This window comes from Bos grunniens, chromosome 4, assembly GCF_055505025.1.
Source record: "Bos grunniens cultivar Pamir isolate PY7600 chromosome 4, Bosgru_T2T1.0, whole genome shotgun sequence".
Taxonomy (NCBI): domain Eukaryota; kingdom Metazoa; phylum Chordata; class Mammalia; order Artiodactyla; family Bovidae; genus Bos; species Bos grunniens.
In genome coordinates, this window is record NC_141168.1 from 87,849,112 (window position 1) to 87,874,661 (window position 25,550).

Sequence of the window (25,550 nt, forward strand, 5' to 3'; positions counted from 1 at the left end):
TGTACAGAAGAAACCAACACAACATTGTAAAGCAGTTATCCTCCATTAAAAAAAAATAAAACAGAGGTCTGCTGATGGTGGGGCATAGTCTGATATCACATGATCTGTATCATTGCAGAAACGAGCAGTCAGAGCCGAGCTCCCTCAGAACTAGGCCTACCGTCTAGGATAGGGTGACATCTACCCGTGGACCCTCCAAGGTGCCTAAGATTCAAGGCAGCGACCCGGGCAGATCCAGTGGCCTTGGGTCCTTTGTCTCTGGACCAGGCACCTCACCAATAAGGATGATGAAGGGGGTCCTTTGGTTGGTTATCAGCACTCTCACTTTTTCCGTTGCCTCCCTGCTATCTCCTCTGACTTTTTGTACCCTGTGTCCTTGGGATTCCTTCAGGAAACTTCTTTGGATCAGCTTTAGTGCTTCTCAGTGATTGTCTGGGGGAGAAAGTCCTCATGTGAGGTTTCCCTTTGGTGCTGAAGTCCAGCAGCATGGTGCTGGCCCTCAGACGTTGGCTGTGGTCAGGCCCAGGTGACGTTGGCCTCTGGCAGGGAGTCCGTCCTGTGACCAGTCACTTCGTTTAATCCTGTACTTTGTGGGATTTTCCCCTATGGTGTTGATTCATCTAATGAGAAGATGAAAAAACGTGCATACAAAGCAAGTGCATTACTGTTTCTAGTGTCATCGTTTATGGAGGTGTTCAGAGTGTCCCAGAGCGGAGGTTTAGGTTGTTTGTAGGAAGATGACCAGTCGGAAGCTGGTTCATTGTAAGCCACAGGTTTTCACCTTCGAGGTATTGCATTAGCTTTAAAACTCTGGTAACTTGTTGGAAGTGGGGGAGGTGAAGGGGTGCAGATGGAAACAGATATGTTTGAGTATAGCAGGTTTTCTGGATAAAGGTCGGGAATGAGGTAAATGCTCTAAATCAGTGGTGGTTTGTGAGAAAGATAAAAGCAGGTAGGGGAAGTGATTGCTGCACCAACCAGTCTGCTGCTGCTGCTGCTGCTACTGCTAAGTCACTTCAGTCGTGTCCGACTCTGTGCGACCCCATAGACGGTAGCCCACGAGGGTCCCCCATCCCTGGGATTCTCCAGGCAAGAACACTGGAGTGGGTTGCCATTTCCTTCTCCAATGCATGAAAGTGAAAAGTGAAAGTGAAGTAGCTCTCAGTCGTGTCTGACTCCTAGCGACCCCACGGACTGCAGCCTACTAGGCTCCTCCGTCCATGGGGTTTTCCAGGCAAGAGTACTGGAGTGGGGTGCCATTGCCTTCTCCGACCTACCAGTCTATGAAATAGTAAAAGTCAGCTCCCATCTGATCGTCATTCTCAGGCTACAATCAATTTATTGATGTTTATTATATACCAGGCATCATGCTAAGAATGCTACATGTTCTCACTTGATACTCTCAATAACCCTTTTGAATTACCCTATTAGATCATAAAACTCAGGGTTCAGAAGAGTCAGATAACTTGCCCAAAGTCACATAGCAGCAGCCTAATTGGGCTGTCTGTCCACTTTTTATATTTGTCTGACAGAGGCCACAGTCATCTCTTATAAACATAAATAAGATCTTGCTAACCTCCACCCGTCTAGTGACTTGTGATCACACTGGCAAGAAAATCAACCCTGGATTATTAAACTCTGCATGAGCCAGCCCATGATGACTTCTCTGACCCTGTCTTGCGCTGCTGTCTCCCTCATCCACCCTGCCCTGGCCTCATGGGCCTTCTTTCAGTTCCTACAAAACTCCAAGCTGGTTCCCTCTGGTCTTCATAGCTCTTCTGAGAGGTCTCTCCTGACATTCGAGTTCATTCCTGACACTTTTCAGCACTTGATGTTTCTTTCCCACTTGTTTATTGATTGATGACCGTCTTCCCTACTAAGGTGGGGACCAGTATCATATCTATTGGTTTCCCTAGAAGGACGGAGCAGGGCCAGGATTGCAGAGCAGGACTGTGTGATGTCAGAGCCGGCTCCTAAAACCTCTACGCTGTTCGTGATCCCTGCTCCATTGATTTCTGTCACATTATTCACGAATGAATATTTTTGTAGAATAGATGCTTTTTCTTTTTTAGAAATAAAAGCCGTAATCACACTTGAGTTTCTACAAGGGTAGGAAGAGAAGTGTGAGGTTTTTCAGGAAACCTGTGCATATTTTTTGCATTCCTAAAAATGATTTAGTACATGATGGTTTCTGAGGGAAACCCAGTGCTATTGATATTTCCTCTTCTTATAAATTACAACGTCCCTTTCCTCATAGTGGTTACTGAGCCTCTATGTAAAATTTGGAGTAAATGAAGCTGCGAGGATGCAATACTAATTAAGGCTTTTTCTAATTTCTTCTTGTGTGACAAGATGAAGATGATTGTGCAGTGATTATATTATTTTACTCACTATTCAAGGTGTGCAGTTCATGAACTCTCACTTTTATTGGGCTCTCCACACACTGTATAAAGTGATGACGTTACAAACCGAACAATACACAGTGACGTTAGAAAAAATGTGCCCAGAAATAAGTATTTCTTAAAATCATTACATTGAAATTCACAGTAAAGTCTGTTTTGTTTCAGCAGACAGTTTTAAAGTTTGCTGAATTTTCTTAACTAATGCAAAAAAAGCCTCTTTTCTGTGTTTGAAGCCTCATAAATGAAAATATTTCTACCAACTATTATCTCTGAGGGTTTGACTGGAGGTAGATTTTTTCCTCTAACTTTTTGCTTTCTGCACTGTTAGTATTTTATAAAATAAGTATAATTTTTATAATATGTAAATAATTGCATAAAATATTTTAATATAAATTGAATCTGGACATTTCCCTGTATTTGCTAGTAGCTTATGGTAAACTTAGTTCAGTCTTGTTGGCCTGCTGGGTCAGAACATAATATTTTTAACTATATTTTTAAAATAATTTTTGTGTTTTTAAGAATATGGTATTAATTTCTTTCTTCTAGTAGCCTTTTGCATTAGTCTTTAAAACTAACAATGTCCTATCAAATATTCACTATTATCTTTGAAGTTAGGTATTGGTGTAGGATTCAGTAAAGAATCAGTGAGATTTTGGATTTGTGATTTTTGTGCCATAAATCACTCTCATATAATTGAATTTGTCTGTATTAGAGTCAATTCTGACTAGGGAAGAGGCCAGAGAAAGGAAGAACATCTTAATATGGGTAATTTCTCTTAGTGATTTATAATTTAGACTTACAATCTAAAAATTATTTATTTGTCTTAAAATTAGAGTTAAAAGGGACTCCAGAGACCCTCTTTTCTACCCTCATTTTATAGACGAAGAGAACAAGACAGATGTTTTAAGGTCCCACGCTGAAGCAGGCTGAAATATCATTTTGTATTGTACACTGGTGTTTTCTGTATTTTCTATAGCCTTTTTACCCAGACTCTAAAAAGTGGTAAGTGATGTATTTGTCCTAATGAGATAGCCTTGATGGAAGTTAACTTTCAACTAAAACATAATCAAATGATAGAAACTTTCTGGAAAACAAATTGTTAATATGTGCTGTACTCCTTAAAAATTAGTTTATTTTCTTTGACTTTGTTAATTCACTTTTAAGAATGTCTAAGAGAATAATTTAATAGGGACATAAATGTGCAAGGATGTTTTCACAGCATTCTTTTTAATAAGAACGGAAAACTTTGTTCAGTAAAAGCTTTGTTCAGTGGCCCTTTAAACAACCCATTGTTAATATATATATTTAATAACCTTGGAAAAAGCTCTTGATGTTTGTTAAGGTAAAAAATAAGGCTATAAAGCCAAACATAAAACTGCAGCCCAATTTTGTTAAACAGGTATATTTTTAGAAAATAACAGCATGTAAGCTATTATGTAAAACACACCAATATGTAACTTTCCATTACCTTCTTTATCTTTTCAATATTTTCCAAATATTCTTTAGTTGTCTCAAATGACAATTATACAGAGAAAAATATAAACATTATATATTTTTAATAATAGCAATTATAATGATATTATAATAATTATGAACTGAAAATGTGACCATCATAGAAGAAAGAGCACTTCAATAGAGGTAAATACTGATTTCTCAGGTTACTTTCGGTCCTATAAAGCTATGTGGCTTTAGATAAGGGTCTTCATCTGTTGACACTTGAGAATCTCTTTCTGCAGAGAGGAGTTTAAATTAGCTCATGTTCTTTCCAGATCTAAAACTCAATTTGATAACGTACTTAGTATCTCTTTCCATAGCAAAGAAACTCAGAGGTCATAATAAATATTATTTAATATATAATATTAATCTCTCTAGTGGAATTCCAACTCGTTGCCACTGCTGGCTTTTGTACCTTTAGTGACGGAGTGTTCTCTGTTACAGATTGCCACTGAAGCGATAGAAAACTTCCGGACTGTTGTTTCTTTGACTTGGGAGGAGAGGTTTGAATATATATATGCCCAGAGTTTGCAGGTACCATACAGGTAATAGCCACTGATGAGTAGGAGGGGAGTATGGGGACTTTTTTAATCATCAGGTTTGTTTTCAGGAAAATTACTTTGACCAGAAGGTAGGGAGTAAGTGGAGAGACTTCTAGAAGGGAACCAATTGGGAAGCAGTTGTAATTCTCCTACTTTTGCATTCCAGTCCTGTATAATGAAAAAGACATCTTTTGGGGGTGTTAGTTCTAGAAGGACTTGTAGGTCTTCATAGAACCGTTCAGCTTCTGGTCCCATCACTTCATGGCAAATAGATGGGGAAACAGTGGAAACACTGGCTGACTTTATTTTTCTGGGCTCCAAAATCACTGTGGATGGTGATTGCAGCCATGAAATTAAAAGACACTTGCTCCTTGGAAAGAAAGTTATGACCAACCTAGATAGCATATTAAAAAGCAGAGACCTTACTTTGCCAACAAAGGTCTGTCTAGTCAAGGCTATAGTTTTTCCAGTGGTCATGTATGGATGTGAGAGTTGGACTATAAAGAAGGCTGAGTGCAGAAGAATTGATGCTTTTGAACTGTGGTGTTGGAGAAGACTCTTGAGAGTCCCTTGGACTGCAAGGAGATCCAGCCAGTCCTTTCTAAAGGAGATCAGTCCTGGGTGTTCATCGGAGGGCCTGATGTTGAAGCTGAAACTCCAATACTTTGGCGACCTCATGCAAAGAGCTAACTCATTTGGAAAGACCCTGATGCTGGGAAAGATTGAGGGCAGGAGGAGAAGGGGACGACAGAGGATGAGATGGTTGGATGGCATCACCGACACAATGGATATGGGTTTGAGTGTAGTTCGGGAGTTGGTGATGGACAGGGAGGCCTGGCGTGCTGCGGTTCATGGGGTCGCAAAGAGTCGGACACGACTGAGCGACTGAACTAAACTGTAATTCTCCAAGAGAGGAATCACAGGACCTGACCTAAGGCAAGGACGTCTCTGAAGTAGAACCTGTGAGAGCAGGTAACCGAGGGCAGGGGAGGGAGCGAGGATACTGAGAATGGCTCTGACCCTGTGTTTGCATGATGACCCTACTACATGATCCTGCTGGGAATGAGTTCTTTGTGGAACGTGAAATTTGGGGTGTCTGTGAGGCTTGAGGGTGTGGTGCTTCCTGAGGACACCCTCCCTTCCTTGTTCTCTTTACCTGTCTCCAGTGCAGACCCTTTGTCCTTTAATGAACTCACGGTGAGTGCTCTAAAAAGTGACGTGGATACGAGCAGGCCCGACCTCTTTGACTCTTGTTTCTTATACAATGAAAGGAACAGATTTGGGTTTTATAGTAGACCCTTTTTATAGGAAAAAAATTGTTTAAATCCCAGTCCTTGAAACAGAGGCTGAGCTGCTCTGCTTGAAACAGGCCCACTCACCAGTCTGTGCCAACACCAGCGAGCTCCATGTGGCTCAAAACCACACGTGTTAACTCCCTGGGGGCACCTTCCCTAAACCCCCAGAGGGTTAGTGCCTCCTCTCTTGCTGTAACGTGTTACAAGGGAAACTTCCACTTCATGAATAATCCAGCTCAGCTCCTGGGTCCCCAAGGTCAAGAACACAGCTGGCACCTCTGCATGGCCCTTCACGTCCCTGAAGCTCATGGGTTTTGGGTCAACACGTGTTGAGCGATCAGTGTAGAGTACGTATATGTTATATGTCCACGGGTGGGGGAAAGGGAAGGAGTGCACTAACCCCTAACAAACTCTTCTTGTCCTTGGCTTATTTTACCTTGACCTCAACACTTCGAGGTGTGGTTAGTTCTCCATTAAAGTGGAGATGTGATGACCAAACTTAGTGTTTTGGAAATGAAACCCATTTTGTCTGCTATGCCACCATCCCCTACTGCTAATGCATCAAAGATTATGTTTTAAGGACTGAGAAATGAAAGTCAAGTAAATGTCAGAATGTCTTCTTTTCAGAAACTCTTTGAGGAAAGCACATGTCTTTGGAATTACATTTGCCTTCACCCAGGCAATGATGTATTTCTCCTATGCTGGCTGTTTCCAGTTTGGTGCCTACTTGGTGGCACAAGGCATCATGGAGTTTCAGGATGTTCTCTTGTAAGTACGGGGCTCCTATTGACAGTCGGGCTCTAGAAATGAAACCAAGGTGCATGTGCTTCATGCCTGGATAGGAAGCCTTACTGTGAAGCTTCATGAAGAGATTTTGGTGATTCAGAAGTTGGCATTTTTGCCTCTGAGTCCCCATGTTACTCAGAAAGCATCCCATTCCATTTGGGGAATTGGTATCTGCCCTTCTCTCCAGTACTGGCTGACACATTTGACATTCTCAAATCCATGGCTCAGTGACTCATCAAGGGGTTTCCAGCAGGCCTAGGTGATTGGGAAGAAGCCTCACCCAGAGTCAAGCACCTGGTTCCTTTGAGAAGATTCTGAACAGGGCAGCTAAAGAATAGATGTGGAGCACTGAGGTCTGAGAGCCCTGGAATATTCTAGGATACATTTGCTTTGCTTGATAAGAGAAAAGGAATTAGAAGGTAAGAGCTGGAGAAATTGAGGAATGAAAAAGGAAAGCTCTATGGGAATATCTGGCTCATCACCGTGAAATGCAGAAGATTGTACCTGAGTCAGAAGACAGGCCTGGACTTCCTTCTAAAGTACTGAATATACAGTTAAACTAAAATATGTGGTTTGGTAGTGAAAAGTGAGTGTAATTTTTCTGAGTGTCTTGATTTGGTGATGTGTGAGCTGCCCTTTGATAGCTACCATAATCAGTGGTGACACAGTTTTATAGTTAAACCAGCATCATTGAAACTTGGAAGTATGTGTCAGTGTAACATTTACATCCTGTTTAGACATCGATTTGTGCATGCATTCCAGTTTTCCCAGGATGACCCCAACAGAAGATTGTAAAATTTCCACTCAACCTCTCTCTGACAGATGATATGCAGGTGCTCTTTATAACTATGACCAAAAGATTGTAATCAGGCTTCACTGGTATTGGTGCTTGATTAGATAATTATTTGATAATTATTGCTTTGAAAGTGAAAGTGTAGTCACTCAGTCCCATCCGACTCTTTGCAATCCTATGGACTGTAGCCCACCAGGCTTCTCTGTCCATGGGCTTTTCCAGGCAAGAATACTGGAGTGGATTGCCATTTCCTTCTCCAGGGGATCTTCTGGACCCAGGGATTGAACTCAGGTCTCCCAAACTGCAGGCAGACTCGTTACCTTCTGAGTCACCAGAGAATCTGAATTAGTGCTTTACTCTGAGGTTAAGGTATTCAACTGATGGAAGTTGCTGACTCTTAGATTGTTAGATTCGGAAAATAAGTCTTCTGAGTAAGAGATAGGGGAGACCTGTCTGAAGAGCTATCTGTTTGAAAAAGATGCCACAGGTCTAGATAAGAAGACCAAATGAACCATCTGAGTGATTTGTTCATGGACTCACGGTATTATCCTGGGAAGATCCCCAATGTTGTATCAGTTCTAGGCCCACTGTTTAAAAAGACATTTTGATCAATGTGTCCAGAAAAAGGCAGCTGGAATGTTGGGAGTGAAAGGAGTTACCAAAGATGCAAAGGGCTTTTTAAATAATATTCCAGTTCTTTGAAGGGCAGTATTAGGCAAAAGGATGTACATTTCTCTTTGATTTGAAAAGGAACTTTTTAACAAAAGACTTCCTCCAGCAAACTTCCTCCTTCCTGAAACAAAGGATGGGAGCTGGCTTGGGGTGTGCGCCCTGGCACAAACTTGGAGAGCTGGACTTGACGTCCTGTGAAGTCCTTCCTGACCTGAAGCTGCTATGATTCCCATGATGTAGATTAAGAATGGCGATGCAGGGACTTCCTTGGTGGTCCAGTGGTTAGGATTCAGTTGCTTTCAGTACTGTGACCTAAGTTCGATCCCTAGGGGGAACTAAGATCTCAGAAGCTGCAGCATGGCCAAAAAAAAAACCCAAAAGAACTCAGAGCATCTTGAGACCAGCACACTATCTGGCTGTTTAAGGAACTCTCTTGTTTGCTGCATGGCTCACGGGTTTTCTAAGACTCTGATCCAATTCCAGCAAAACTGCCTATATCCATTATTGATGGCCACAGATACTGCTGCAAGACAGCCACCCGCTAGCCCCCAGGAATGTACAATAGTGAACATCTGTTCTTGGCTCTGAAGTCTGGGGTCAGCCAGGCAGTTCTGCTGTCTGGCCTAGGCAGAGGAGATCTCAGCTGGGCTCACGCGTGTGTGCAGTGAGCAGTGGGGCCCACACAACACTCTTCTGTCCGTGCCTTGTCCTCCAGCCAGCCAGCTGGGCTTGTGGTTGTGGCGGAATGAGAGAGACAGGAGCACACAAGGCCCCCTGAATCGTAGGCTTGGAGCTGGAAACGGTCACTTCCACCACATCCTGTTGGCCAGAGCAAGTCCCAAGGCCAACCCAGATTCCAAGGGTAAGAAGACAAATTCCACTTCTTCCACGGAGAGGCTGCAAGGTCACATTATAAGAAGGCGAAAACCCAGAGAGAGGTGAAACGTGGGGTCATTTTACAATCAGTTAACCACACTGATATAAACTTATAAGGAAACGGTTGTTTTATTTTTTGACTAATGTGTTGGGATTCTTCGAGGTAGCGCTCTCAGGTTGTAGAAGTGCCACCCTTTGGGCATTGCAGTCGTTAACTCTTGACACATTTTGTCTTTGTTGTTGACAGAGTGTTCTCAGCTATTGTCTTTGGTGCCATGGCTGTGGGACAGGTCAGTTCATTTGCTCCTGACTATGCCAAGGCCAAAGTGTCAGCAGCCCACGTCATCAATATCATTGAAAAAATTCCTCTGATCGACAGCTACAGCACAGAAGGCCTAAAGCCGGTCAGTTTCGTGTTTTGATTACGTGACCTGCTCCTAACTGATGAATGAATGTATTCTAAGTGGAACTTTAATAAAATCTGTGCTTTTACTTGCTGGTAGTAAAATGAAACTTTCTTGATCATGGTTTCATTTTAATAAATGCTGATAATATTGATACATGTTAACATCTATTACTTTTATATAACAGAGCCACAGGGATATAGGAATACTGCCCATTTTATACACAAATCCTGCAAATCAGGTTTTATTATGTGTAGGTAATTCTGTTATAGCTTTGGGTTATCATGTTTGTATTGTGTTAATGAGACATGCTGTGGAAATGCTGACCCTTTTAGATCTGTATTACTTTCTAGCAGTTACAACTGAAGCTTGATTGCAATCCAAGGTCTCTGCCCTCTGATACCTGGCAGTACAGAGGATTGGCTCTAAAGTCAGTTTTCAGGATTGCAGCAATGAAATTTACTGTTACTGTCCTGATTTTAGAGTACAGTGGAAGGAAACGTGGCATTTAATGACGTCGTGTTCAACTACCCCACTCGACCCGATATCCCGGTGCTTCGGGGGCTGAGCCTGGAGGTGAAGAAGGGCCAGACGCTGGCCCTGGTGGGCAGCAGCGGCTGCGGGAAGAGCACGGTCGTCCAGCTCCTGGAGCGGTTCTATGACCCCTTGGCTGGCACAGTGGTGAGCGCACTATTTTCTTTATTTTTTTGTGGAGTATAGTTGATTTACAATATTGTGTTAGTTTCAGGTGTACGACAAAGCAGTTCGGTTACACATATACATATATCCACGCTTTTTTCAGATTCTTTACCCATGCAGGTTGTTACAGAGTATTGAGTGGAGTTCCCTCAACAGGAGGTCCTTGTCAGTTATCTGTTTTATATATAGAGGATTGTGTGTGCTAATCCCACGCTCCTTATTTAACCTTCTCCAACATGTTTCCCCTTTGGTAACCATAAGTGTGTTTTCAAAATCTGAGAGTCTTCTTTCTGTTTTGTAAAGTTCATTTGTATAATTTTAAAAAATTAGATTCCACGTGAGTGATAGTATATGATATTTGCCTTTCTCTGTCTGAATTACTTCATTTTGTATAATAATCTCTAGGTCTTTCTGAGCATCCTTTCTTGTTCAGCTCATTCCAGATTTTTCATCTTCTTAATGCCTATTTAATTCTCGACTATAAGCCATGGCTTTACAAACCTTTGAACAATGATTCCACTTAAAGCCTGACCTCCTTGACATAGTCTCAAAGCTGTGTCCACTGTTCCAGCCAATTTGTCCAACCTTTCCCTCAACTCTGCTACCCTCCCCTCCTCGACAAGCAGCCTTTTTGCCTGCCGTCCCCCTTCCCTTGGTCTCAGTTACATGAGAGGATCCGGGGGGTGGAAATCCAGAAAGGCAGAGGAGGGGCGCCGAGAGAAGCCAGATGGAAGCCCGGGATGGCAAGGAGAAGGCGGTCCCCAGTGGCAGACGCCGTGGAGAGACGGGGAACGGTGAAGACCGAAAAGACGTGGGAGGAGCTGGCCGTTAATGGGCTGCTTCTGACCTTTCACAGTCTCCTGAGTTAAGTGATGGTGGGAGAAAACAGTTGAGCGTGGCTGAGGTGTGGTTAGGAGGGAAACGGAGACGAGGGGTGTGAAGACTAGCAGCAGATCAAAGGAGAGGGAAGGAAAATACGACTGGGCAGAACCCAGGGAAGACCTTCATCACGGGGAATCTTGAACATTTTTATGGCTGAAGATGGGATAAAACCATTGATGGAGAAAGGAAATTCAGAGACCTTCTAAGGAAAAAAAAAGCAATATCAGCAAATTTGGGAAATAAATAAAGAACATAGAGGGATTCTCTTTTCTTTCTAAACTAAAAGGGTAAGTGAAGGGTCAGATTTATTCGTGGGACATTCAGTAAACTGTCAATGAGTGCCTGTCAGGGACTATCTTAGGCACTGGGAATGAGATAGGCGTTGTGAAGGGAGTAGGGACATTATTTATTGTTATTTTTTGGTCGCACTGTGCAGCTTGTGGGATCTTAGTTCCCTGACCAGGGGTGGAACCTGGGCCATTGCAGTGAAATTATGAAGTTGTAACTACTGGACTGCCAGGGAACTCCCCCAAATAGTGAATTTTGAAATGACTGTAATGGGGACTAGAAAAGAATCATATTAGGAAGGAGTGAAATTTATAGCAAAACATTTCCATTATGTAGGCCTTGAGTTATTGGTTATACTCAGGGGTGACATTCAAAATATTCAACAACTGGAATGGCCTGGGCACTGCCCAACCAGGATGGACACCTGCTTTGTACAGTGAGACTGATGCCCGCCAGCTCCTTATGGGTCCTGCTTGCATTAATGGTTGACATGGAAATAGCATTTTCTACCTGTAGGTGAGGGCTCTTTGCACTTCCTCACAGTAATCACAGTGATCATAAATATCTCTTACTGTATCCAAAGACAGTTGTGCCTTTAGTGAGTCTATTCTGTGACAGTTATGTACGCTTTGTTCTTCTTTAAGCTTGGTTCCTTATTTTTACTACTTCATCACATATCTTCTGTGAATTCTGACTTTATGCTTCAGTTTTATGTTCAAGGTTTGGACAGAGAACTCTCAGTGAAGACCTTCCTGACAAATGAAGCCATCAGAGGAGGAAATGTTGACTCTGAGACAATGATCATGGTCCTTAAGAGACATTTATTAAGCAACATGTTATATGCTAATCTCTAATGAATTATAGAGGATGATTAAAAATTTTAACCATCTTCCAGTTAAAGAATTTAACTGAAGAGATAGGGCACATCCTTCCATGAGTTAAAGAAGATAGACTTTGGGACGTCTCCGGGGTCCATTGGTTAAGACTCCATGCTTCCAATGTAGGGGACGTGGGTTTGATCCCTAGTGGGGGAAGTAAGATCCCACATGCCACCTGGTGTGGTCAAAAAATTTTTTAAAACAGATGATAAATCTAGAGTTGATTCTTAAAGGAAAACTAGAACTAGAGGCATAAGGCTATATGAGTGTGCAGTCAAGATGTTGTTTGATGAAAGATAATATGAGGTGTGGCTGATAAGTGATTTGTCCCTAATGTAGCATAAGATAAGTTGGGCTTCCCAAGTGGGTAAAAAACCCGCCTGCCAATGTAGGAGGCTCAGGAGACATGAGCTCAGTCCGTGGATCGGGGAGATCCCCTGGAGGAGGGCATGGCAACCTGCTCCAGTATTCTTGCCTGGAGAATCCCCATGGACAGAGCAGCCTGGCGGGCTACTGTCCACGGGGTCACAAAGAGTGGGACACAACAAAAGCAACTAATCATGCACGCATGCAGCACAAGTTGGCTGAAATAGCAGATTTAATTAGAATAATGACTCTCAAACTTGTTTGATTATAACCCATTTAGGAAAGGCAAAAAATTTCATTCCCCAGCCTGCCCGCACAACTGCTCTCATAGTCTCTGTAGTGGGAAAAACTCTTGGTAATAACAAAACGTTGGAGTTGAAAACAGCAATAATGGTAACAGTAAAATAATCAGACTACGAGAAAGTAAAGAAATAAATGGTTATTCTCCACATCCATTAACACAGGGGAGCAAAATTAAAGGCATGAACCGTACCAGTTATGGTTCAGCATAGGAAACAAAGCTCTGTGGGCATCTGAGCAGCTGCTCGTTTAATAAGGGGGTTCAGCGCTCACATCATCACTGGCAGAGGGGAGTCAGAGTCAGCACTCCCAGCATTCAAATCAGTGCCGCAGCTGGGATCCTGTGGCCAGGAAGTTGCCAGGACTGGTGCCCATGTCACAGCTGCTCCAAGCCTGAAGACACAAGGACAGAGTCTCGCTGCTGCAAAAGCTCCTTTTTGCCGGAACACGGGTGACGGTTTACCACAGCTTCTGGTTTCCAGGTTTTGCACCAGGCATCTCACTGGTAGAACCTCAGTTACTGCTGGCGGCAGAAGGGAGCCTAGGAAATAGATTTTAGTCCTGCAGTCCCTTGATAGGTGAAAGGACAGACACACAAGAATATGGAAATGAGTGCTGAGTGCGTAGAATAACCCTCTCAGGACTACAGTGATGATACACTGCAAACAAAGCGCCCTCATCTGTTGGAGGAACACGATGATCTGCTCTGTGTGTTTGCGCTAGAGCTTTGAGATGCCACCAAGTGCTACACAGCGGCCGGCCTTCTTAGTGGAAGTGCCCCAGTAAAGGCTAGTAAATGTGCCAGGTTCTGTTTATGAACATCAGTTGGTGATCATAAAGACTAAGTCAATAGGTTATTAGCAATTAGTTCTTACTGCCATGAAAAAAAAAAATGAGTCTGGGGACCGGAGCGTCATTTGATTGTAAGAACTGAAGCAAGGACTTGACCCTGAGGTCAGGAAATGCTCGTGACCATCAGCAAGCCTCAAGTCACACTTAGCAACGTTGACCTGAGTGCTGGTTCTCAGACTGGTGTGGGTCCGAATGGTCTGGAGAGCTCACAAAGAATGCAGCCACCCTGGCTCATTCACACAGGTTAGGACCCGGCCTTTTCATTTTTTAAACTTTCCCAGATGATTCTGATGCCAACCAGACTTTGAGGACCACTGAACTGGTAACTTTGCAAGTTTCAGGTCACACTGTGGCGAGTCTTACAAAATGAAGCTATGGGATTGTTCAGAGAGTAGAGGTTCTGAGTTTTGTGGGGCCTGAAAGTTGTACAATTTCAGGGACTATACTTGAAAGAGTTAGGAACACAGAATTAGTCACAAGCGTAAATATTTACTTCTAATGAAAAGAATTCACAACAAAACATTAAAGCCTTAAGGATTCTGGTCCCTCTCCTTTTTAGGCAAGTTATCCTAAAGGCTTAGCCAGAAAACCCCTCTGACTGCAGCCTGGCCTCCCCTCACCCAGGACATTGTTTAACTCCCAGCATTTGCCTGCAGATGAGGGTCCTTGAATCTTACATTCATTAGCTTCACTGAGACTCACTCGAGTCTTTGGTCTTCCCCTGACCTTTCCTTTCTCCCTTTGCCCATCCTTCACACCACCATCAGAGTCCTCTCTCCCTCTTAGGACACAGCTAGAAGCCTGTCGTCTGGCTGTTACCCACTGGGTGCCTGGGCTAAGATGGACACATTGTTCCTTTGAAAGAAGACAGAAAGTATTTTTCAATTCTCAACCACTGTGTAGCCAAAATCTAACCTGTAGTGTGCAGACCTGAGCTCCCTTAGCCACTAAGAATGTGACCCTGCACAAGCGACCGAACTCTGCTTGTGTCCTCATCAGTAAAATGAGGATTAAAATTACACATATCTTGCAAGTTATGTCAAGATTAAATGAGAGAGTGCATGAGGCATACTTAATCACAGGACCTATAATATAATCAGTGCTCAATAACTTGTCTAAAATGATTATTTCAGAGTAAATACATACAGGAAAATGATACATATTTAACATTTGATTGTGCTACTGAAATCAGGCAGTAGATTTAAGTCTAGAGTAGGGATAGCTCATCATTTTAATTTAGCCTTTCATTGTTACTGTCAGTGTGTTACTTGAGATTTTCACTTAGGCCAGGATCTTTTGAGCAGTGTTCACAGACTCACTGGATTTCCTTGGTCTTCCTCAGATCACCACCCATGCCTCAGCCAAAGAAGATGTGCATTGATCTTTTTACATTTGGATGTTTAAACATATTTTCCCTCAGGAAAGGATCCTTTAGGAAACACAAGTTTTAAATAGTTAGCAGTAGCTGTGTATAGTGTGGGGATGAGGAGCTCTAAGCATCTTATTATATGTCTGATGGAAAAACTCATTGAAGCTTGCAGGGATCAGTCATATTCATCTGATTATATTAGTTAAACAGTGTCTTTTTTTCTCCTAGTAGTGTGTGTGTGTGTGTGTGTGTATATGTGTATGTGTATGTGTGTGTGTTAGTTGCTCAGTTGTGTATGACTCTGCAACCCTGTGGACTGTAGCCCCCAGGTTTCTCTGTCCATGGGATTCTCCAGGCAAGAATACTGGAGTGGGTTGCCATTCTCTTCTCCAGGGGATCTTCCCAACCCAGAGATTGAACCTGGGTCTCCTGCATTGCAGGCAGATTCTTTACCATCTGAGCCACCAGGGAAGCCCCCTAAGGGTATAAGTCTGGAAAAAAATTATTTTTCTTCCCTCAGTTCTCCATTTCTGAAGTGCGCAGTGTTCCATCTAGCCTGACCTGCTATATGGTTTGTAACCATCCTTGTGTGGTTTTTCCTTCCTCTCTTCAGCCTCTACTTTCCACTTTCACTTAACACCACGAGGAAGCCTGGAGCATAGATGCTTGGAATAGTCTCCATGGCAACTGGGCTGGGTACTAATAAGGTCAAGGCTGTGTTTTCCATCCATCTTTGCACCTGTTAGTTTCACGAATAGAAGCTACCTTCCTGCAGCAAAGCCCATATGTACCCTGTCCTTGGCCAGCTGTCTCCCAGAGGCGGGCAGCCAGGCACATGGGATTCAGAGTATATTTATAGCTCGGGATATACTCATCAGTATTAGAAAAGCTCGAAGCTGAGTCACTGATGTCTTCTTCCGCGGTTATGGCAGCTCTCACTTGAATGCCAGCGTTCTCTTACAGAGTAGATCTTTGGGGCAGATATGTCTCCATCAGAGAGGAAGGATTTTTATCTGCGAGGCTGTAATGGGCACACCCAGGCTTCTGCAGAGGGATCCAAGGGGAGCCAGGTTCCTAGAGAAAGGCTGGGCTCTCCCTCCTGCTGCTCTGGGTAAGCTATAGATGTCTGTCCATCCTTTTATCCCCTCAGACATCTGTCCCTCTGCTGTGGTTCCAAGTGCATCACACAGGCACCATTCCAAACCACAGACAGTCCTTCACACACTCTGTGCCCAGCACTGTGCTCAGTGGGGTCCCTGCTGACGTCTCTGAATCCTCAATTCCGGAGTTTAGGGATTATAATCATTCCCATTTTATGTGCAAAGAAACAGAGGTACTAACTCACTTTCCTAAGGTCAACAACTATTTAGAGAGATAGCGGCATCCTCCCATGCTCACTTCTGTTTCACTTGAGTCCTCAAAAAGCTGATCCTGACTAATGAGTCAGATCAGAAATGTGACCTCCAGGCCTGTTATGTGGTGATAGCAGTTAGTTATTTCCAATCGAATCGTGGATGCTTTTCCTGTGAAAAATCGATACAGAGCGGTAAGGATGGGGGACTTCCCTGGCTGGTCCAGTGGTTAAGACTCCAGTTGAACTAGAGTTCAGTCCCTGGTTAGGGAACTGGGATCCTGTGTGCCACATGGTACAGCCAGAAAACTAAAAAAAGTCATCTTATTTTTAAAAAATGCCACAGAAATAGAATATGTTTTATTAGTTTCTGGTGGCTGCTACAACAAATTACAGCCAGTTTAGGGGAGTAAAACCCCACAGGTCTATCTTATGCATTCTGGAAGTCAGATGTCCGAAGTGGACCGCACGGTGTCGGCGGGGCTGTGCGCCTTCTGCAGGCCCTCAGGGAGAGTCTGCTTGCTTATCTTTTCTGGCTCATGGCCCCTTCCTCCATCTTCAAAGCCAGCAACGACTGATCGAGTCCTCCTCGTGTTGCTTCACTGTGATCCCCAGTCTCCTGCCCTCCACCCCCCACAGTTAAGGACCCTTATAATTATGTTGGTTCCACCTGGATAATCCAAGATAAGCTCCTCATCTTGAGCTCGGCTGATGAGCAGCCTTCCATCATAATTCTCTCTGCGTGTGAATAGCATGAGCAGGTTTCGTGAACTAGAACGTGGATATCTGGGATGGAGGAGATGGGCATTATTATGCCTTGTTGCTGTTGTTCAGTCACCCAGTTGTGTCCGACTTTGCGACCCCACGGACTGCAGCATGCCAGGCCTCCCTGTCCCTCGCTGTCTCCCGAAGTTTGCCCAAGTTCATGTCCATTGCATCGGTGATGTCATCCAACATCTTATCCTCTGTCACCCCCTTCTCCTCTTGCCCTCAATCTTTCCTAGCATCAGGGACTTTTCCAGTGAGTCGGTTCTTCACATCAGATGACCAATATACTGGAGCTTCAGCTTCATCAGTTCTTCCAATGGCGATGGGGAGTTGATTCAGGGTTGATTTCCCTTAAGATTGACTAATTTGATCTTGTGGTCCAAGGGACCGCAATTATTCTGCCTTCGAGATGCATATATCAGAAGCTAGAGTTAAAATGCAAGAAACATGACAGTTCCCCAAAGCATGCAGTTAGAACCTGATTCAGTTAACCTCGACAGTCCAAACTAAAAGCAACAACAACAGTCTCATAACAACTTGCAGTCTTAATGTAGGAAATAACAACATTAATTTTGCTAAATTCAAAAATATTCTGGTTCTGAGGCTGATCCATGATCTCTTGTCTTCAGTTAATCGATGGCAAGGAAATAAAGCAGCTGAATGTCCAGTGGCTGCGTGCACACATGGGCATCGTGTCCCAGGAGCCCATTCTGTTTGACTGCAGCATCGGCGAGAACATCGCCTATGGAGACAACAGCCGGGTCGTGTCCCAGGAGGAGATTGAGCGCGCGGCCAAGGAGGCCAACATCCACCCCTTCATCGAGATGCTGCCAGACGTAAGTCTCTCACCAGATGCGGTGCCTGGGAGCCTGTGGTTGTGATTTGTAAAGGGCTGGATCCCAAAGGTGAAGAGAAATGAGCAACCAAAACACCCCCGATGTAGACAAGAGTCTTCCCATCCCCGTCTATGTCATGTTTACCCAACCACCTGCCTGACTCCCTGTGAGCAGTCTGACTAAAAAGTACACGTCTGGGAGGCCTTTCCCTCCACATCAGGGCATGGGGCCCACAGAAGCAGGTGTGACCGTCCCCATCATTTCTCTCCCAACCTTCTCTCCCCTCCTTTAACCTTCTAGCCCATCTGTGGATATTGGGCCCTTCCTAAGGCTGGAACATTTAATGCATAACTTTAATCCCCTTCACTAATGATGAGGTCAGTTAGTCTGGGCATGGGCCAGCACCTCAGTGTCACCTGGGATCTTGTGAGAAATGCCCTACCCCAGACCTGCTACACCAGAAACTTGGAACTGGGGTCTAGGAATCTGTGTTCTGGTACCCCAGGTGGTAACTGATGCAGGTACAGTTAGAGAACCACTGGGCTAGGGGTTAACAAAGACAAATACTGAGAGTGATTATCGTCGAGCTTATGAAGTGTATCTTGCCCCCCTCACTTTGTCTGCCACAGAGCCCTGTCTTCCTGGGCTCTGGGCTGCGTCCACAGAACACGCCTGTACACATCAGAATTCTTTTCCTCAGTGTCTACATGTGGAAAGAAAAGGCAAAACCCCTTAAGTCCTACATTCTGTCCAAGGACCTACTTCTTCACCTCTGTTGTTCACACTAGGATTTACCTCATCCTGCAGCAGGACTGGTCTAGCTTCCTTCTCTCGGGGTTTACAGTCCTGCCTTTATCTGCCTCAGTGGGATCTGTATTGTGGCCATACAGCCTGGAAACCCCTCCACCTGCGTGGGACTCACTTCAGTGCATTGGCCTCCCTGGTGGCTGCAGCTCTGGGGTGGGCCTGTTGCAACCGTCTGACCAAACCTCCCGGAGCTCGCTCACACCATCAGCAGGTGGAGAGCTCTATGCTGAGTGCCACAGAATTAGGGTTGCTAGAAATAGCAAGCAAAAACAGGCAACCCTACATAGCACATGTGTTTTTTTTAATTGAAGTACAGTTGAACACAATAATTTACAGTGTTAAGTTCTGCCATACAGCAGAGTTGTTCAGTAACCTATATATGTACACATTCTTTTTTAATATTCTTTTTCATTATGGTTTTTATAGGATACTAAATGTGCCAAACAGTAAGACTTGGCTATGGATCCATCCTGTATACAGTAATTACTTCTGCTTTACCCCAGCCTCCCTCTCCATCGCTCCCCACCTTGCTCCCCTTGGCGACACGAGTCTGTTCTCTGTGTCCGCGAGTCTGTCTCGAAGCTAAGCTCACTTGTGTCATATTGTAGGTTGCACATGAGTGATACCATATGATATTTGTCTTTCTCTTTCTGACTTGCTTCACTTAGTGTGATAACCTCTAGTTGCATCCACGTGGCTGCAGATGGTATTATTTCATTGTCTTTTACGGCTGCGTGACATTCCATCGTATGTGTGCACCACACCTTTGGTAACTGTTCATCTGCCGGTGAATGTTTAGATTGCGTCCATGTCTCGCTACTGTGAATAGTGCTACTATGAACGTAGGGTGCACGTATCTTTTTGAATTAGAGTCTTGTCTGGATGTGTGCCCAGGACTGGGGTTGCTGGATCATATGGTAATTCTATTTTTAGTTTTCTGAGGAATTTCCATACTGTTTTCCATAGTGGCTGCACCAGCTTACGTTCTCACCAGCAGAGTAGGAGGTAGGACATGATTTAAAATCAAACTTTGCATGTCAGAATCAGAGCCCACAGTTTACAAAATTTCAGCCTGGTAAGAATCTGAGAATGAAAAAGGATAATGTGGTTTTCTAGGTTATACATTGCATTTCTGCTCTCACTTATTTACCCTATTAATTCCAGTCCTTATTGTCATATTTAATACTTAATTATCTACTGTCAGGAGAATTCTAAAAACAAAAGTAAATCAGGAGATTTCAGCTTTTCAAGTTAGATACCAAGATAGAATTTCTTGGCATCCATTAAAATTGTTGACGCTTTGGAAATAGTCTTATAAAAACAGACAGCAAAAGGTTAGCGTTCTAAGAATCTTCCCTTCCTCACTTTTTGAAATAATGCAGAGAGCATCACCTACTGGTCATAAATAAAATGAGCTTCAATTATATTATTCTGCATAGCCTGTTAAAATCAAATTTCCTTCCTCTGACCAGTCTTTGTCCCAAATATAGTGAAACCAGAAGGCTTGAAGAGACTAACATTGCAGCAGTAGTCTTCCTCAGGTTAATTTGTCCACACTAAAACATAATTTTTAAGACACAAATGTCTATTTTCAAGAAGACAAATTAATCCTGCCATTTAGAGCTATGAATTTGCTGTTAAACTCATCAACCCATTCTTAGCTTCTGAACCTCAACCTTTTTGTGTATATGGAAGTGGTTATCCTATTTTCTGCAAGCAGACTCTTTCTCACAGCTTTATCAGTTCTGCTTTTCATAATAACAAAACCCTGTTTACAGAAATACAACACCAGAGTAGGGGACAAAGGAACTCAGCTCTCTGGTGGCCAGAAACAGCGCATTGCCATAGCTCGCGCCCTTGTTAGACAGCCTCACATCTTGCTTCTGGATGAAGCTACCTCGGCTCTGGACACGGAAAGTGAAAAGGTGAGAATTTAAATTGGTCTCATTCACACTTGAAGCAGCTGTCCTTAGACGGTTTAAATTCGCACTACTGTCTTCTACGGTAAAGAACAAAATTCAGGCTGATAACAAACTTTGTTACTTTCAGTGGAATTTAAACACTTTCTGTAGCTGTCATTCAAGAGATCCAAGATGAAATGAGGCAGATTAGTCTTATAGCACGTGTGCTCCAAAAAATAGCCCTGGATCACTTTGTATTGATCCAAGAAGCTGCATTCAGGAGGCATGGTCCCATCTCTACTGACAGCATCTCCTCAACAACTATAGCAAAAAGTGGAAGCACCGAAAAATGTTTAAACCTGGCTGTTCCTTAGGTAAATACTAGCTATTGTTTTTAGTTTGAGAAAAAGTTGAGTATTCAGGTATCTGAATGATAAGCTCATTCTGAGATTTTTTTTTAATCTTTTATTGGAATATAGTTGTTTTATAATGTTGTACTGAGAATTATTTTTTAATCTTAAAAATACCAAAATTCAAAAAGCTGGCCCATGCCTAGGCTTCCTGACTTAACTGTGGTGCTAGACCAGAAGGATGCTGCTTGGATAAGCCCACTACTGAATGCTTTTAAATGATCGCAGGGGCTGTATTTATAGTCACAACTTGGAGATAGCCCCTACCCGAGAACTAACCCAAACTAGGATTCGGTATCTTCCGTATAACAGATCCCTTGCTTTGTGAAATATGTGTTGTATTCCACTGACACTGTTAAAGAAGCACTTATTGTTGGATACATTAATGGTGAGGCTTGTTATGAAGGAGGAACTCAAGGGGGAGGATTATCATGACCAGAGGTAATTTGTGTGATTATTGAACAGGTTGTCCAAGAAGCCCTGGACAAAGCCCGAGAAGGCCGCACCTGCATCGTGATCGCTCACCGGCTGTCCACCATCCAGAACGCAGACTTGATAGTGGTGTTTCAGAATGGCAGAATCAAGGAGCACGGCACACACCAGCAGCTGCTGGCACAGAAAGGCATCTATTTCACCATGGTCAGTGTCCAGGCTGGGACAAAGCGCCAATGAACGGTGACCATATAAGCTGTCAAATATTGTCTTATAGTATTTGTGTTAAAATATGGCATTTAATCAAAATTAAAAAGCGAACACTTACCAGAGAAACTATGTAGAGTTACTTATTTAACATTTCCTGCCGCAGTGGAAGATCCATCACACTCTGTTCTGGGTCTTCAGAGACTTTATAATTGAAAGAACAGAAAGAAGCATCATCAACGGGAGTAAATCAGTGGGTTTGATTGCATTAGAAAGGTTATTCCTTCCTTCCTTTCCTTTTTGTCACTCAGTCATGTCTGATTCCTTGTGACCCCATGGATTGCAGCCCACCAGGCTCCTCCATCCATGGAATTTTCTAGGCAAGAGTACTGGAGTGGGTTGCCATTTCCTTCTCCAAGAAAGGTTATAGAATAATTCAAAGTAGCTTTTGTTAATAAAGTGTATAATTGTTATTTATATTTTCTTATTCAAACTGTAACTGACTGCCCTGCTAAAAGATTACAGAAGTAGCAAAAAGTACTGAATGTTTGCATGTAGTGCCTATAATAAAACTAAACTTTTCTATGACTGGAGTCATCTTGTCTGAAGTGCCTGTAAATCTGTCATCTCTCAGCTGGACTATTGAAGATCATTTCTGCACTTTAAAAAAAGGAATTCTTTTAAAACACCCATTAATTTTGTAAGAATGGTTAAGCTGTATATTAATTCCTGTTGTACATGTCTTTTCACATTGGGTTCTATTCTACAAAGCCATGTGGCTTCTTCTTGAACTTGATCCTGCTGATTCTTGTATTTCCGCATTATGCTGACTCAGACCACTCACATGGATCAGTACAGGGTTTTGGGGGCAGAGGATGGAAGCTGTGAAGCATACTGTCATGTGTGTTGACTGTGTTGCACTGTTGTTATGAAGGGCTTTTACAGATTTTTCATCTTTTTGTACTTTTGAAAAACATTTGCATGTATTTATTTGGCTGCCCTGGGTCTTGGTTGCAGCACATGGGGCCTTCGATCTTCACTGCGGCATGCGGGATCTCTGTTTGCGGCATTCCCACTCTCAGTTGTGGCATGTGGGATCCAGTTCCCAGATCAGGGATCAAACCCTGGCCCCTTTGTCTTGGGAGCACAGAGTCTTAGCCACTGGACCAACAAGAAGGTTTTTTTTGCACGTTTCACAATAAAATTCTTCTTTTGTTTTGATATTGAATCACTTTTCCCAGTAAACTGGTCTCTTCCAAATTGATCCTTCTGGTGGCAGATGATTAAAATGTGCCATAAGTTTAAATACAATCAGAAAATGGTGCTCCAACTACAAAAAGACAAGCCAAAAAGCACTATAAACATGACTGAAAGGCACAAGCTGGGAGCAATATTTGCCACATTTATTATGAACAATTGGCATCCTGAAAATACGAAGAATTTTAAAAGGAACAAAAATGCCATCCCCTCCAAGGAAAAATGGGAAGAGAACATGGTCCAGAAATTCCCAAAGAAGAAACGCTGGAGAAAGAAAGTGCACGGTCCCAAAGAAATGCAGATTAAAATGACAAGCCCTTGAGGAGTGACATCAGCCTTGCGACAGAATAAGGCATCTGCCCTCTTTGTTTTGCCCTCAGCGACAGTAATTTGGCATTGAACCACGAACAGGAGTACCGTCTGGGAGCTGTGGCATCCAATACCCTGTGCCAAGGGGCCCTGAGAGGAAGGAGTCTTGCTTCCCTGCAAGTCGACTGGTAGGGATACAGACTTGGCCCTGACTGGACCCTGAAATAGCCTGTGAGCTGGCTCGAGCAGCGCCCCCTCCCCCCGCCACCAGCCTTGGTCCAGGAGCCCCTGGAAAACACTGTCTGAAACAGTCACCCACCGACCAGAGAGCCTTTGAGAAGTCTGGGCTTCCAGAAGAGAAGTTTCAGCCCGCCTTTGGAGCCCAAAACTGAGTTTGGATGCACTGAGAGAGTGGGAGGTGCAGCTTCACTTGACGTGCACCACCCTGCCCCCAAGGGGACCCAGCTCAGGGCCAGGAGAGATCTCATCCTGCAGTTTCACTCTGGGAAAGTGAGAGCTTGTGGGTGACACATGGCTTCCCAGTCCATGCAGGAGGCTGCCAAAGAAGCTCCTTTCTCTCTCCCCACATCCGGAGTCCTGAAACATGGACTGCATGACTGGGAGGCAGGAAGAGATGGAGATGGCAGGGAGCCCACTCAGGGCATTGAAGGCACACGGGTCCAGCTGACTGCACTCAACAAGCTTGTCCTGAAGCTGCAGGGGATGCCTCACCTGCAGCGCTCAGCATATGCTGTGCTGTGCTTAGTCGCTCAGGCATGTCCAACTCTTTGCAACCCCATGGACTGTAGCCTGCCAGGCTCTTCTGTTCATGGGATTCTCCTGGGAAGAATACTGGAGTGGGTTGCCATTTCCTCCTCCAAGGTATCTTCATGACCCAGGGCTCAAACCCAGGTCTCTTGCATTGCAGGCGGATTCTTTACCATCTGAGCCATAAGCGCTCAGGATACCTCACCCACAAATAGCCCCTGACCCTGTGGCCGGCTCCCTGTGTGCTCCCGGCAGCAGTGGCAAGAGCAGGACCTGGCTGATGACTGGTGAGCACACACAGACGGCTGAGCCAAATCTACCGGCTAGGGAGAAACTGCAAACTGAGCTTTAGGGCCACCTCTGGCAAAACAGGAGGAAGACAGACAGTACGTAGCCGGCAGCACTGCTGATCAAGAGAAGGCATATAAGCCTAAGGGTTCTGCCACAAGAGGGAGCAAGAAGTGTGGATGAAGTGCAATCAGAGGAAGTCAGCAAGCCTCAGAATCACTGGCAGGGCTGAAGGAAGATACTTCTCTCCTGAACCAGTTAATAAAGACAGGAGAAGGTGAATATTACTTCAGATGGGAGGACTGCAATGCAGACTTCAAGGGACGTGAAAAATTAAGGACACATGATACCACCAAAGGGTGACAGTGTTGACAAAACTTTAGAAATAAAAGCAGAGGAATCAAATAAATTGGAAATGAACGGGGAGAAACGACAGTTGATACCACAGAAATAAGAGATTACCATCAACAACTATACACCAACAAGTTGAATAACCTTAGGATAAACTGATAAATTCTTAGAAACATACACCATATCAAGACTGAATCAGAAATCAAAACTCTGAATAGACCAATAATGAGTAAGGAGATTAAGTCAGTAAACCAGAACCTCCCAACAAAGAAAGGCCCAGAACCAGATGGCTTCATTGGTGAGTCCTACCAAACATTTAAAGAATAACACCAATCTTTCTCAAACTCTTTCAAAAAATGGAGGAGGGAACACTTCCAAAGTCATTTTACAAAGCCAGCATTGTCCTGATTAAAAAGTCAAATAAAAACATTACAAGAAAACTACAGATGAATATGGGTGATCAATATAGGTGCAAAAATTCTTGACAAAATACTTGCAAACTGAATTTAACAGCACATTATAGGAATCATACAGCATGATCAAGGGGGTTTATCCCTAGAATACAAGGATAGTTCAACATAGGCAAATCAATAGTTTATTAATAAATTAATTCTATTAAATAAGATGAATAAAATGGAAAATAAAAGTAAGATAATCTTAAGAGATGTAGAAAAGAATTTGAGAAAATACAACATCCTTTCATAATAAAAATTTTTCAACAAACTGTATATAGAGGGAATATGTTGTTCAGTCACTAAGTTGTGTCTGAGTCTGCGACCCCATGGACTGTAGCCTGCCAGGCTCCTCTGTCCATGGGATTTTCCAGGCAAGAATACTGGAATGGGTTGCCATTTCCTCCTCCAGGGCATCTTCCTGAGCCGTGGATTGAACCTGCATCTCCCATGTCTCCTGCATTCCAGGCATATTCTTTACCTCTGCGCCACCAGGGAAGCCGTAGAGGGAACAT

At 43.6% G+C, this 25,550-nt stretch overlaps 1 protein-coding gene across 1 annotated transcript in view; it reads left to right on the forward strand.

Annotated features, from left to right (window-relative positions):
- The window catches only part of LOC147374479 (ATP-dependent translocase ABCB1-like), a 102,160-nt gene extending 79,957 nt beyond the window's left edge, over positions 1-22,203 (forward strand). Inside the window, 7 exon segments of the mRNA XM_086398068.1 lie at positions 4,341-4,441; positions 6,361-6,501; positions 9,108-9,264; positions 9,748-9,945; positions 17,647-17,853; positions 20,439-20,585; positions 21,437-22,203. Of these exon segments, the coding sequence (XP_086254194.1) occupies positions 4,341-4,441; positions 6,361-6,501; positions 9,108-9,264; positions 9,748-9,945; positions 17,647-17,853; positions 20,439-20,585; positions 21,437-21,643 (1,158 nt within the window). The 3' untranslated portion in view covers positions 21,644-22,203.
- The last annotated feature ends 3,347 nt before the right edge of the window (positions 22,204-25,550 follow it).